Consider the following 15,828-nt stretch of genomic DNA (forward strand, 5'->3'; position numbering starts at 1 on the left):
TTTTTAGTAATTAAAGTTTAATACATATAATTAATTAAATTATATTACTTTTGTTAAAATTAGGCCAGACAAATTAATTTGATCGAAAAAATAGTGAATTAAATCTTGAACTGATATAAATTAATATTATTTTTTATAAAAGATGACTACAATACCTTTATTATAGAAAATGATTAAAATACTCATATTATATATATTAATTTTGAAAACTCTAAATTCTATAGGGTTAGGATTTAGAGTTTTTAAAATTTATATATATAAAATATGAATATTTTAGTCATATTTTATAAAAAATAATATTAATTTAGACCGGTTCAAGATTTGATTCACTATTTTTTGATTAAATTAATTTAACTTGCCTAATTTTGACAAAAATAATACAATTTAATCGATTATATGTGTTAAATTTTAATTATTAGAAAACATTTTAAAAGAAAGACTATTTAGAAGTAGTGAATACCTAAATGTAATTTCAGTACGAGGGTACCAATTTAAAAACTCGTTTTTTTTAGCTATCACTATAATAGTATGATCACAAGTAGCAGTAGTCATCCATTAGTTTAAAAAGCAGAGTGGAAGAAGAACTGAAAAGTTCGTTAATTAATGCTGCCATTAGTACCAATATTTGATCTTTTCGTGTTATGAGCCATTCATGGCCTTGAGAACCTGGAGAAGACTGATTACGTTTCCTAGATTGCCATTATTATATTTTGTAAGTTGTAACTGTAAATGTAGCAATTAAAGTATTAAAATCACCACAATTTTGGTATTGATATATCATATTGAAACACGTGATAAGCATATCAAAATCATGGAGGGAAGTTCTTCTTCTTCTTCTTCTTCTTCTCTCTCAAAGTCTTTTTCTGATGTAGATGATTCACTACTCTTAGTTGATGATTTCTACTTTTCAGCCCTCTTTGATTCTGAAGAATTATTCCCAATCAATGATGAGAAATATGCAGAGGAACTACATTTACAAGAGGCTCTATATTCTTCTGCTATAAGCCTCAAGAGAAAACTCAAAGAGGTTCATTCTGAATCTTCTACTCATCAATCTCATCATCGTCATCATTATCTTCGTGATGATCAAGTAGTCTTGTGTGCTATTTGCATGGATTCAAAACCATCCAAAGAGATTTTCATCAACCAAAACTGCAACCACTCATTCTGTGATGAATGCATTGCAAAATATGTAGCTGCAAAGATTCAAGAGAATATATCACATGTGAAGTGTCCTGAACCAAAATGCAGAGAAATCATGGAGCCTCAGAATTGCATGTCAATAATTCCAAAGGAAGTGTTTGAAAGATGGGAGAATGCACTTTGTGAGAATCTGGTTCTTGCAACATCAAAGAAATTCTATTGCCCTTTCAAGGATTGTTCAGCAATGTTGGTGAATGATGATGGGAGTGAAGTTGTGACTTGTTCTGAGTGTCCAAATTGTCATAGATTGTTCTGTGCACAGTGTAAAGTTCCATGGCATGGTGGAATGGAATGTGGTGAGTTTATGAGTTTGAATGAAAATGAAAGAGAGAAGGAAGATCTTATGGTGATGAATCTTGCAAAGGATAAGAGATGGAGAAGGTGTTCTAAATGCAGATTCTATGTTGAAAAAAATCAGGGATGTTCACACATTTCTTGCAGGTTTGGTTAATTTATTTCTAATGAACAATTAATCTTTTTTTGGCACAATCTTATAATGTTAATGTTGCACTTTTAGTTATGTTTATGTTTATAATTTGTTGATTGAGCATTCCTAATGAAAAATAATGGCGTTGTTTGTTTTAAGAATAAGTATAAGAAGTTAATTTTTTAATTTAGTTGATATTTGTTATTTTAACATTTAAATTATTTTTTAAACTTTTTTTTTAGAATTTATTCTTTAGTCTTAGGATATAAGATTTATAATTTAAGATTTAGTTCCAAAAAATTTAAAGTTAAAAGTATATAATTTATAAAACAGTATAATTACGGTTTTATTATTTAGATTTGAACTTAGTTCATGTTTTTTTATAACAGCATAATCTTATATTTCATAATTTGAACTTGACTAATTAAGAATATAATATCTAATTAGTACTGTCTTTTTTATTTGAATTAATTTTAATTTGCAAATTACTCAAGTTTTATCTTATTATATTTTGATTTAATTTTTTAAATATCTTGTTTTGTAGGTGTGGCCATCAATTCTGTTATGCTTGTGGAAAGCCATGGAATCAGTACCATGGTTGTACATAAATAGATATCACTAAGAATTTTAATAGTTCATCAACTACTTAGATTACAAGTGACAGTTTTACTATTTTCAGAAGTTAGAAGTTTTTGTGAAGTTGTAATGCATACTGATTTTGTTGTTAATTATGCTCTTTTAAGTACTTATATTATCTAACTAATTTGACTCTGTCATTTTTAAATCTCACCAGATATATCATATTTGGTTATTTAATTTATTTTTTTGATATGGTATTTTAAATTTTGATTAAGATATTTGTAACTAATTAATAAGATATATTTATATTTAGAAAAAAGGATAAATAGATCTTTAACATTGGATCGGAACCTTTAAAAATTAGTTACCAAACATTGTTGACTATTAATATATCTAATCTTTTTTTTTAATCTAAATCTAAACATTTCTTATCTTTACTTAAATTTTAGAACCAGTAGAATCTATCTTAGATAATAAATATGATTGATGTGTATATATATCACATAACAATTATTTAGGTTATTTTATTTCTTAGTTTAGTTCTTGTATAGTCACTTTTTCTTCAATTCTTGAATCACTTTTTTTTTATCCTTTTTTCGCCTCAAACAAGTGAGGTGACTATTCGATAAACGATTTTGAATCCTTGATCTCTTAACCATTGAATATTTTTTTTTTTATATATTCTCTTGATCTCACCTATAAAATAAATGGTGATAGATTATATTTTACCCTCTAAAGTTAAATTCAAAATTTAAAGGATCCAAATTCTCCATAAACTTGAGTTGTTTTCTTTAATCACTTCTTTAATTCCAAATTTTTGCATGAAAGTCAAGATGACATTAAGTATTGATGGCAATAATCAATATTAACAATGAAGATCCAAAGGTTAAGATTATGAAACCACGTAAGAATGGCATAGAGCTACTTTTTTGTGGAAGGTACTGTGATTTTAAGCCATTGTGGGAGATGTGCGTTGCTTCATGTCTCAGGGACAATATTGTCATTGTGTCTTACCATGATTCAAAATGCAAGGTTGAGTATGGACCTGAACACTTTTGTTCTCTTCTTCCACTTGAAGTGTTTAAGAGATGACAGAAAGTGATCAAAACTTGTAATACTCCAATTTTAGATAAACAATTGAATAAGAACCCTATTCATGTTGATGATGATGAAGAGAATAGGGATGTCAAAGATGCTATAATGGTGATTGAATCAAATAATGATGATGTTGATTATGAAAATATAAAAGAAAATAGAATAAAAATCGTGGTAAGAATGTTTATTAGAATTTGCATAGGCCATAATCAATTTTTAAAAAGATATTTTGAATTTAGCTTTTTTAACTTCATATTTGAATTATGAATTTTAGAGTTTTTTTATTTTTTTATAAGCTTAGTATTGTTTTTCATTTGCATAGGCATGGTCTCTTTTATTTTGAGGCCAAATATTTCTTTGTATAAGAGTGATAAAATAACTTTTAAAAATGAAAGAAGCCATATTTTTATACTTCTTAAAATATATTGAATTAACTTTTTTAAAAGTCAAAAGCATTTTTTAAAAATGGTACTAAACACACGTAATCTGACTTTTTATATTTTAAAAGTAAGAAAAATAGCTTTTGTTACTTCTCAAATAAAGGGTCAGTTTGAATTGACTTTTGAAAGAAGTACTTTCTTTTTTTAATTTTTAAAAAAGATCTTTTTTAACCGACAAAAATTATTTCACATTTGGATAGACTTTTTAAAAAGAGTTTTTAAGTATTAAAAACGTTTTTACTTTTACTTTTTTTAATAAAAGTATTTTTTTTAAAAGATGTATGCAAATATGTTTTAAATTGAATAAAAGTACTTTATTAAAAAAATACTTTTTCACTAAAAAAGTCAATCCAAACTAGTACGAACTCTTAGTTCATAAAAAAGACTTGGATATATAGTATTATTCTTTAAAATTTGATTAAGATATTTGTAACTAATTAATAAGATATATTTATATTTAGAAAAAAGGATAAATAAATCTTTGACCTTTTAATATGCAGACATTTAAGTTCTCTAAAATTTGAAAATACATTTAAGTCCTGATCTTTTCAAAATCTGGACATATGGATCTCTCATGTTCACTTAGGTCTGTCGGACCTAACGAAAAAATCAAACGTGACTCCCGTTGTATGACTTGATCGATACGGATGTACATGTGTGAGAGTTTTAAAATGGGACAAATTAGACTCAACATGAATGTGTCCAGATTTTGAAGAAGTTAGAGACTTAAATATATTTTTATATCATTAGAAATTTAAAAGTCCGCAAACCAAAAAATCAATAATCGATTTATCCTTTTCTCTTATATTTAAATATTTTCTCCTTTAAATTGATAGTCTATCTCTTTTATCTTTTTGAATTAGTTTTTATTTTTTAAATAAAAGAAAAAACTTAACGGAAACAATGTATCCATAACTAACCTTTAAAAATCAGATAGAAAACATGGTTGACTATTAATATATCTAATTTTTTTGTGTTATCTAAATTTAAATCTAAATCTTTCTTGTCTTTATTTAAATTTTAGGAACGGCAGAATCTATATTTAGTTAAGAGTAATGTTACACATTTAAGTTTTTTTTATAAAACAAGTTCAATCAACTTAAACAATAAAACTTGAAATAATGCTAGTCATAATTAACTGATTTTTATTATGTTAGATTAATTTAATTAGATTTGATTAATAAAAATCATAGTTATCTTCATGATCTTCAAGTAGTCTTGTGTGCTATTTGCATGGATTCAAAAGTCAAAACCATTCCAAGAGATTTTCATCAACCAAAACTGTAACCACTCATTCTATGATGAATGCATTGCAAAATATGTAGCTGCAAAGATTCAAGAGAATATATATCAAATATGAAGTGTCCTGAACCAAAATGCAGAGGAATATTGGAGCCTCAGAATTGCATGTCAATAATTCCAAAGGAAGTGTTTGAAAGATGGGAGAATGCATTTTGTGAGAATCTTGTTCTTGCAACATCAAGGAAATTCTATTGCTCTTTCAAGGATTGTTCAACAATGTTGGTGAATGATGATGGGAATGAAGTTGTGACTTGTTTTGAGTGTCCAAATTGTCATAGATTGTTCTGTGCACAGTGTAAAGTTGCATGGCATGGTGGAATGGAATGTGGTGAGTTTATGGGTTTGAATGAAAATGAAAGAGAGAAGGAAGATCTTATGGTGATGAATCTTGAAGAGGCTAAGAGATGGAGAAGGTGTTCTAAATGCAGAATCTATGTTAAAAAAAATTAGGGATGTTCACACATTTCTTGCAGGTTTGGTTAATTAATTTCTAATCAATAATTAGTCTCTTTTTTTTGGCACAATCTTATAATGTTAATGTTACTCTTTTCTCAGTTCTATTTCTTTTAGTTATGTTTATGTTCAAAATTTGTTGATTGAGCATTCCTAATAAAATATGATGGCGTTTGTTTTAAGAATAAGTATAGGAAGTTAATTTTTTTAGTTAGTTAATGTTAATTATTTTATATGGTTAAATTATGTTTTAAGTTTTTTTTTTTAGGATTTATTCTTTAGTCTTAGGATATAAGATTTATAATTTATGATTTAGTCTAAAAAAATGAAATTTAAAGTTAATATATAATTCATAAAAAAATGGCTATTTTTTTTTTGGGAGCTAATTACTAGTTGAACTCTTGATTAATTACGGTTTTATTATTTAGATTTGAACTTAGCTTATATTTCTTATAACACCGTAATCTTATATTTTATAATTTGAACTTGACTAATTAACAATATAGAATCTAATTAGTACTATCTTTTTTATTTGAATTAATTTTAATGTGCAAATTACTCTAATTTTATTTTATTATATTTTGATTTAATTTTTTTTAATTTCTTGTTTTGTAGGTGTGGCCATCGCTTCTGCTATGCTTGTCACTACTAGATAATTGACTTTTACTAACATTTAAAAAATGTTACCAAATCATATTAAAATGTTAGCTATGTATATTAGTAACATTTTAACAAATGTTAAATATACCCTATGTTACTAAATAGTTTCACTAACATTATTCTAAAGATTTAATAACATTTAATAAAAATGTTACAATAGATCTTTTATAGTAATATTATGAGAAATGTTACAATAAACCTTTCTTAGTAACACTTAAAAAAATGTTACGATAGATATATTTTGTATCAGTTAGAAAAATGTTACCATAGATATTTTTTGTAACACTTAAAAAATGTTACAATAGATATTTTATGTAACATTTAGAAAAATGTTACCATAAATATTTTTTGTAACACTTCAAAAAATATTACCATAGATATTTTTTGTAACACTTAAAAAATGTTACAAAAGATCTTTAGTAACATTTTTTTAGTTATATTATACTATTTTTTATTTTTTATTTTATATTATATATAATATAAATATACTAAAATTAATTACTAACATGAAATATTTCATTAAATTCACAAATTCACAAAATGAAATTTTTATAGCCACTTTCATTAATCAATAATCATTGTACAAATTTGCTTTATGATGTAAATAAAATAGAAAAAGAAAAAATACTTATAACACTTAAACTTTATAAACATTCCATATAAAAAAGAAAAGAAAAAGTATACTATGTACATAAAGAACTTAGTCCTTATATTAATCCTAGAAAAATGTATTTATCCGTTTGACTAGCTCATCGCTGCGACGACTTATTACTATTCCCTCAAACCAGTCAATCAAGTTCACCTGATGCACATCAAACAAAAAAATTGTACACTTGCCTGCAATGTTAGACCAATAAATGAACTGGAAAAAACATTTAAATCATAAGTAAAAAGGGCACAGCAGAAATGCACTTGCCTTCACTTTCACTCCAATGTACTTTTCTACTCTACCCTATGGGTTTGCTTTACGAGGACCATCTTCATCATCCTCGTCATCATCGTGACCACCATCCTAAGGGAAAGGAATGGATACAAAATATCAATTACAATAACCAAAAAAGAAAAAAATAACTTCAATTGAGATAGCTCAGTTCTCACAAATTTCACATAAAAAATTGATAATCAAGCACCGCAGAAGAGAAAGTAAGAAATCACTTTGAGATAAAAGCATGATCCTATATAACACGCTAGAAAGCAAGATCCTTTCACAAACCAGATAAAGATTTAACAATCACAAACCTTCTTCTTCATCATAACCAGATGACCATGACCCCTCGGTACGAGTTCAGAAAACACTTCTCGAAAATGCCTAGCAACACCTTTGAAAGTGCGCTCTATTGATTCATCCTTCCGTTGATCATGTACAGATATTAGCTCTCTAATTTTCTGCAATTACTCAATGCCAGTGACAGAGAACTAAAATAATTTAGTGATGCTGTATAGACCAGTGTCAAAAAAAAATGCAAAAGCTGGGTTTGGATGTTTCACATTCAAAATGAACCTTAGTACTGGAATACAACTCCCATAAGAAAATAAAAGCAGTCAAAAATATAAAAAGGGGAAAAAGTTATTTCATATATATGCAAGTGGTTAACAACACCTTTTTCAGGGACAAATCAAAATATCACCACCATTTTCAGGGAGAAATAAAAATATCAACAATCAGATGCCATGAAAGATCAGTTGTACCAAATCTTTCAGATGCTATAGTGCAGAACAGGAACTAGCAATGTATATCAAGCATTTAGCTATCAGGTAATCACCCACCTTAATGTGAATTATAAAGAACCATTTCAACCAAAAGGCCAGACAATTACCTCATCTCCTGCATCAAGTTTAGCTTGCCTTTTCTGAAGTTCCTCTCGTTGTTCTGTAAAATTTATATACTAGTCAAGTGCTTTCTTGTTTACATGACTGAACTGCTGCAGTTGATCATGGCACCTGTGCAACGCTTTATGCAATTCTTTGATATTCCTCCTTTTGTACCTAAGAAGGTGCAATAAAGTTAGCTAAAACAAAACTATAGAGATAACGACAAACTGCAAGGAAATAACCTATGACTGTAACAGCACATATCTTCTGCATTATTTAAAATATGGCAGATTTCTTGATCATTTAAAAGAAAATTAAAAAAATAAAATAAAAACTTTATTTATGTCCCAAAATTGAAATAAAAAAGAAATGATCATCAAGAAAAGCCTTACGTCTCAAATGCATCTGATGTCAATGGGCCCAGTTCCCTTATTTTCTTTGTATATTCCTCTTCTTTAGCAGAATATATATTTTTTTTACTCACCTTAAGTACATTGCATTTCTCAGTAACAAAATAATGAAGAATTAATCACAATATTTTTTCTCTTAAAAGTTTAAAGATCTTTTTGGTATGAGAAACATACCAGGGTATTCAACAACTTCTTTACTAAACCCATACCTATTGAACAATGTACCCAGCCAACACAAAAATCAGATCTAGTATTGCACATCCATTCAAAAGACACTTAAATGTATGTATCACACAGATATACAATTTAAAGGTTTTTTATCATCAAGTTGTATCAAAACTCAAGTATTCGGTATCAAAAGCTAATTGATAGACAAATTTTGAATTGTGTCCGCGCTTACATTACTAGAAGAGATTGTGGCCTTTGATGCCAAGTCGGAATTCCTATCACTGGATCCTGAAATCACCAAATAAATCAATAATGGAAGTTCCTGTGGAAACCACCAAATAAATAAAATAACTAAGCACACTCAATCCACAAATCAAAGAGAAAAGAAGGAGACTAAGTAATTATAGATATTTAATTAATAGTTTTAATTAATTAATTAATTAATTAATTAGAATCACCTATGATTTCAAATCTTACCTTACTGGAATGAGATTGAGTCTGCGATTGAATCATGCATGAGATCGACGAGGCAGAGCGAGAGATCGAGAAGAGGCAAAACAAAAAATTGAGGAGGTAGAACAAGATCGAGAGATTCAGAGAACTGAGATATTGAGGAGGCAGAGCGAAATTGAAAAATTCAGAGCACTGAGAATGTGACTGAGAGTGATGGCGGATTCGATTTCAGAGTAGTAAGAATTTTTTTTTATTTATGAAATTAGGAATATGTGACAGTTTTTGTAAACTTTTTATAAAAATTAAACTCATTTACTAACATTTTATTAAAAATGTTACTTAATATTTAATTTTATTATAATTACTAACATTTTAATAAATGTTAAAAGATAAATGTTACTAAATGTGTGAAATGTAGTAGTGTATGTGGAAAGCCATGGAATCAGTACCATAGTTGTACATAAATAGATATCATTAGAAATTTTAATTTCTTAATCGCCCCGCCGATGATCATAACAACGATGACAGTAACAGCAAGGTGGTTGTTGATTTTTCTTCTCCGATAACAGGAACAAGGCACAAGAGAGCAGCAGCATGTTAAGCCCAACAACTCTGTCAAAAAAAGGAGATTCCTCACCATGATGATATGCCTTCTGTCACCAAAGTTTATGTAATTAATTAATTAACTAACATAGTTTTTTCCCATTTAATTAAGATAATTAATTATGTGATAATAATAATTATGTGTTAATTATATGGTCTCATACGGTTACATTAATGCAACAACAGCAACAATAACAAGTAGATAATGATGAGGTTGTTGAAGGAAAAGTAATAGGGGGGAGGGGAAGCCAGACAGTTGCTTGATTCAGGAAACGATCAAGCTTCAAGCATCAGATTCTTCTTCCGATGAAAGAACACGATCCAGCACACCTCATGCCTAAGTTGAAATCAGGAAAGAACGAGAGGGAAGACAGTCCAGATTCACAATCACAAGCTTGGAGTCCCGTTCCCAACAAGCTCCAGAAACCCAACTCCACCATGGACCAATCCTCTTCTGAAGCCACCATAAGAAAAGTCCGTGTTTCAGTCCGTGCTCCCTCAGAAGTTCCCATGGTATCTCCCTCTTCTTATTCGTATGGATCAACTAATTAACTAACTTATCTGACTCAATGGATCAACTAATTAACTAATTTATCTGACTCAAGCATAAACCGCTATACTCCTATCACAATTTATGTATTTTGGAATTCGTTAAAAAATTGTTGGAGGGGTGTCGCAGTTTTTTTTATTGTATTGTGTTTAAACGTAAATCACTGTATCTCTCTAGCAATTTAAGTATGAACCTAATTTGGTGATCTTTTATCACGATTTCTATAATAATATAAAAATTGTATTTGCGTATGTAATTTTGAGATATTGTAATCAGATAAAATTAAAATGCAAATAATTTATTTTAATAATTTGTTTTTTTATAAGTTAAAAAAATTATTTATAAACTTATTTATCTTTTTGAACCGTTTTTATTTTTTATGAAACAATGTATTCATAATCATCCTTTAAAAATCAATTAGAAAACAGTTATCTAAATCTTTTTTTGTGTTATCTAAATCTAAATTTTTTTATCTTTGTTTGAATTTTAGGATAGTAAAAATCTATCTTATATCTTTGAAAATAAATATGATTATGAATGTGTATATATATAACATAACAATCACTCAAGTGAGTTATTTTCATTCTTAGTTTAGCTCTTGTATAGGCACTCTCTCTTCTTCAATTCTTGAATCACTTTTTATTCCTCACAATATTTTTTATCTACAACAGAGGAGTGAGGTGACTATTCTACAAATCTGAGTTGATTTTTTTAATTCCAATTTTTCGCATCAAGGTCAAGAATGGCATTAAGTATTGACGGCAATAATCACAATACTAATAATGAAGATCCAAAAGTTGAAATGATGAAACCACAGAAGAATGGCGTAGAGCTACCCTTTTGTGGAAGATGCTGTGATTTCAAGCTAACGTGGGAGATGTTTAAGATTCTAAAATGTGGCCATAATTTTTGTAGGTTTTGCATGCATGAATACGTTGCTTCATGTCTCAGGGACAATATCATCATGGTGCCTTGTCCTGATCCAAAATGCAAGGTTAAGTATGGACCTGAATACTTTTGCTCTCTTCTTCCATTTGAAGTGTTCAAGAGATGGCAGAAAGTGATTAAAGATTGTAACACTCCAATTTTGGATAAACAATTAGACAAGAATCCTATTCATGTTGCTGATGATGAAGAGAATAACGATGTCAAAGAAGATGCTACAATAGTAATTGAATCGGATGATGATGATGTTGATTATGAAAATATAGTCGACAAAGAAAAGAAGAATAAAAAACGTGGTAGGAATGTTTATTAGAATTTGCATAGGTTATGGTCAATTTTCAAGAAAATATTCTGAATTTAGCTTTTTTATTTCATATATGAGTTATGAATTTTATGGGTTTTTTATTTTTTTTTAAGCTTAATAGTTTTTCATTTGTATAAGTCATGGTTTTTTTTATTTTGAAGTCAATTTTTTTTAATAGGAGTGATAAAATAATTTTTAAAAAAGAGATAAGTAATATTTTTCTACTTCTTCGAATGGGGATACTCCCATAAAGGATTTGAATCCTCTAAAGTTTTAATTTTACTTTAGAGAGTGAAGTGTGATCTTCTATCTTTGATTAATTTCTCTTTCATATTTATTCTTAGTCTCATCTATAAAATAAATGGTGAAAGATCAAACTTTATTCTCTAAAGTGAAATTCAAACTTTAAAGGATTCAAATCCTTCCATAAAAATGTTCCAAACATCTTTTTTTTTAAGTTATTGATACGTCACATTTTAATTGGTGGTATCTAAAAAACTAATTAATAAATTATTCTTTAAACTCGGTTTAAAAATTCAGTTTAACTCTGTTTGGTTCACATAAACCAAACCGGATCATGCTTAATTTTTTTTTTAAATTGCTGATACGACGTCGTTCAGCAATCCTAAACTCTACCTTCTCCTCCCTCAACGACACTCTTCACTGAAGCTCTCGAGCTCTCTCATCTCTCTCGGTGTGGCTCATTCCTCTCGCACCCAGCTCTCTCCTTCTCTCGTCTCCGGTCTCCCTCACTGTCTCCGGACTGGCACTCAAGCTCGTCGTTGCTCTCTCGGCTCCGGTCTCTCTCACGGTCTCTGGTCTCCCACTCAGTCTCGCTCGCTCGCCTTCCCTGCCATCGTCATCACCGACGGCAGAAGCAGCAGATCCCGGGACTGGTCGTCATCGTCTCTCCCTGTCTCGCACCGTCTCGCAGTCAGTCCCGCGCCTTCGTTGCGCTCGTCGTTGCCGGCGGAAGAAGCAGCAGGTCCCGGGGCTTCCCCTCGCTGTCAGCAACTCTCGCCGTCAGCTTCCTTCGCGCAACCAGAAGCTAGTCCCGATTTGGTGAGTCCCAACAAATTCCCCTGTTCTTTCCTTTCCTGTTTTGTTGCTGTGTTTGATTTTGCTGCTGAAAATATCACTGAACTACTCTTTTTGTTGCTGAAAATAATCACCGACGTGAATTTGTTACTGATTATCACTGAACCATCCATAATTTGTTGTTGAAAATATCACAAAAACAATGTATCCATAACTAACCTTTAAAAATAAGATAGAAAACATGGTTGACTATTAATATATCTAATTTTTTTTGTGTTATCTAAATTTAAATCCAAATCTTTTTTGTCTTTATTTAAATTTTAGGAACGGTAGAATCTATATTTAATTAAGAACAATGTTACACATTTAAGTTTTTTTTATAAAACAAATTCAATCAACTTAAACAATAAAACTTGAAATAATGCTAGTCATAATTAACTGATTTTTGTTATGTTAAACTAATTTAATTAGACTTGATTAATAAAAATCATAGTTATCTTCATGATCTTCAAGTAGTCTTGTGTGCTATTTGCATGGATTCAAAACCATTCCAAGAGATTTTCATCAACCAAAACTGTAACCTCTCATTCTGTGATGAATGCATTGCAAAATATATAGCTGCAAAGATTCAAGAGAATATATATCAAATGTGAAGTGTCCTGAACCAAAATGCAGAGGGATATTGGAGCCTCAGAATTGCATGTCAATAATTCCAAAGGAAGTGTTTGAAAGATGGGAGAATGCACTTTGTGAGAATCTTGTTCTTGCAACATCAAAGAAATTCTATTGCTCTTTCAAGGATTCCTTGACTACAATTTGTTAGTGATTTGTTAGCTAAATCTTTTTTGTCTTTATTTAAATTTTAAGAACGGAAGGATTTATCTTAGATAAGAGTATTGTTACACATTTAAGGTTTTTTTATGAACCAAGTTCATTCATGTTAAACAATAAGACTTGGAATAATGCTAGTCATAACTAACTGATTTTTGTTATATTAGACTAATTTGATTAGACTTAATTAATAAAAAATTGGAGTGACTTCCCTTCCACCATTGGGTTGCCTACTTGCTGTAAGAACCTTGTTCGGATTCCATGATGATGCCCAAGGATTTAACAAGAAAATCAACTCAGCTGCAAAAAATGTCCAAAGGCAACTTCCTGATCTTAAGATTGTTGTATTTGATATTTATAAGGCTCTCTATGACCTTGTTGAATCCCCTTCAAAATTTGGTAAGACTGGAATACAATAATCTCATACATGGCATTCATGTCTTGGTGAAAAATCATGTTATCTAATCTTCTAATTAACCTGTCTGATTTAAAATGTTCAACATCCTTATTGTGCAATCCAAAATCGCTAGGAGCTTGCTGCAGTGCAACTCTCTTTCAGATTTATGACATTGGAAATGGATTTGGCCATTTTGGTGATGTAAGTTTGCCTAACTTTTGTGTCAACTATGGGTTAGGTTGACTCTCTAGGAGATTTTGGTACTAGGGGACTGTAACCCCCAAAAAAAAAAAAAGTAAATGGAATGATAAATTCAACACTTCCATGTCAACGTGACCGTTTTTTATGGTGGCGAAAATGTTAATAATTTGTAAACATCCTATTAAGGTTTAATCATTTTGTTATTTGTAAAATTTTCAATTAGGTGTGTATATCTTTTTTTTCTTTTAACTGGAGACTTGCACCAAATAATTTTTTTTAAGTAGGTCCTTTTTAGCAGTAATTATGTTAATATTTTAGGTATCGAACTTAAAAAAAATTAGTGTATCTGTGCACAGTGTAAAGTTGCATGGCATGGTGGAATGAAATGTGGTGAGTTTATGAGTTTGAATGAAAATGAAAGAGAGAAGGAAGATCTTATGGTGATGAATCTTGCAAAGGCTAAGAGATGGAGAAGGTGTTCTAAATGCAGAATCTATGTTGAAAAGAATGAGGGATGTTCGCACATTTCTTGCAGGTTTGGTTAATTTATTTCTAATGAACAATTAGTTTTTTTTTTTGCACAGTCTTATAATGTTAATGTTTCTCTTTTCTCTGATTATAGCTCTGTTTCTTTTAATTATGCTTATGTTCACAATTTATTAATTGATCGTTCCTTAATGAAAAATCATGGTTCTGTTTCTCAGCTCATGTTTCTTGTACCATCATAATTTTATCTTTATAATTTAAACTTGACTAATTATAATATCATTTCTAATGAACAATTAGATAAAGGATGTTCATAATGTGAACTTGCTTGATTGTAATAACAGCATAGTCTTATTATCTTATTGATTAGAGATTTAATTAATTAGGAAAATGCTCTTTTTTGGCACAATTTTTTAATGTTAATAATTTTTTTCGGTTCTGTTTCTTTTAATTATGTTTATGTTTGTAATTTGTTGATTAAGCGCTTTAGTCAAGCTTGCTTCGGATGGTGATGGTTCTATCACACACTTGAGAGGATTACTTGTTTGTGAGAATCTTGTTCTTGCAACATCAAAGAAATTCTATTGCCCTTTCAAGGATTGTTCAGCAATGTTGGTGAATGATGATGGGAATGAAGTTGTGACTTGTTCTGAGTGTCCACATTATCATAGATTGTTCTATGCACAGTGTAAAGTTGCATGGCATGGTGGATTGGAATGTGGTGAGTTTATGAGTTTGAATGAAAATGAAAGAGAGAAGGAAGATCTTATGGTGATCAATCTTGCAAAGGCTAAGAGATGGAGAAGGTGTTCTAAATACAGAATTTATGTTGAAAAGAATGAGGGATGCTCATACATTTCTTGCAGGTTTGGTTAATTTATTTCTAAAGAACAGTTAGTCTTCTTTTTTTTTTTTTTGGCACAATCTTATAATGTTAATGTTTCTCTTTTCTCTGATTATGACTCTGTTTCTTTTAATTATGTTTATGTTCATAATTTATTGATTGATCATTCCTTAATTAAAAATTATGGCTCTGTTTCTCAGTTCGTATTTCTTGTATCATCATAATTTGTTTATAATTTAAACTTGACTAATTATAAATATAATATCATTACTAATGAACAATTAGATAAAGAGAAATTATAGCGTACAGATGTGAAGATACAGATATGCTTTTTGGTTCGTTACATAGTTGACGCGTGGATCTCTGCCGGTAATTGGGGGAGCAGCTCGCTGACGTTACTGAACGGCTTGCAGAGGCTGCAGGGCTGGTTTAAATTGGTCCAGATTGTAGCTAAGCTGGTGGGGGATGGTGATTCCGGGTCAGCAGAAGAAATCCGTTGAACGGATATGATGAATAAACTTGCCTTTTTGGGCCCCTTATCTTGAAATACTATGGGTGGGCCGTGGGTTAGGTTGACTCTCTAGGAGATTTTGGTACTAGGGGACTGTAACCCCCAAAAAAAAAAAA

General features: G+C 29.7%; 2 protein-coding genes and 1 long non-coding RNA gene across 5 annotated transcripts in view; 2 read left to right on the forward strand and 1 right to left on the reverse strand.

Moving 5' to 3' along the window:
• LOC107626733 (E3 ubiquitin-protein ligase RNF144A-like) lies at window positions 580–2,444 on the forward strand. The gene is made up of 2 exons (XM_016329635.2): window positions 580–1,644; window positions 2,175–2,444. Exons 1-2 carry the CDS (start codon window positions 812–814, stop codon window positions 2,236–2,238), a joined length of 897 nt encoding a protein of 298 aa, XP_016185121.2. The 5' UTR covers window positions 580–811; the 3' UTR covers window positions 2,239–2,444.
• Window positions 6,770–8,903, reverse strand: LOC107624772. Of its 3 annotated transcripts, none has more exons than XR_001616955.2 (4): window positions 8,782–8,903; window positions 7,977–8,145; window positions 7,399–7,545; window positions 6,770–7,171 (listed from the first exon to the last, which is right to left on the reverse strand). It is a non-coding gene; the product is annotated as an uncharacterized LOC107624772 (long non-coding RNA). The 3 variants fall into 3 exon arrangements; XR_001616956.2 differs by having other exon boundaries at window positions 7,399–7,575; XR_002357006.1 differs by lacking the exon at window positions 8,782–8,903 and adding an exon at window positions 8,364–8,761.
• LOC107626734 overlaps window positions 9,912–15,828 on the forward strand; it is a 90,857-nt gene continuing 84,940 nt past the window's right edge. Inside the window, exons 1-5 of the mRNA XM_021116815.1 lie at window positions 9,912–10,138; window positions 11,071–11,347; window positions 11,543–11,547; window positions 12,025–12,466; window positions 13,804–13,871. Of these exons, the coding sequence (XP_020972474.1) occupies window positions 9,912–10,138; window positions 11,071–11,347; window positions 11,543–11,547; window positions 12,025–12,466; window positions 13,804–13,871 (1,019 nt within the window). The remainder of the gene's footprint in view (window positions 10,139–11,070; window positions 11,348–11,542; window positions 11,548–12,024; window positions 12,467–13,803; window positions 13,872–15,828) is intronic.

Source organism: Arachis ipaensis, chromosome B02 (genome assembly GCF_000816755.2).
Source record: "Arachis ipaensis cultivar K30076 chromosome B02, Araip1.1, whole genome shotgun sequence".
In the NCBI taxonomy this organism is placed as follows: domain Eukaryota; kingdom Viridiplantae; phylum Streptophyta; class Magnoliopsida; order Fabales; family Fabaceae; genus Arachis; species Arachis ipaensis.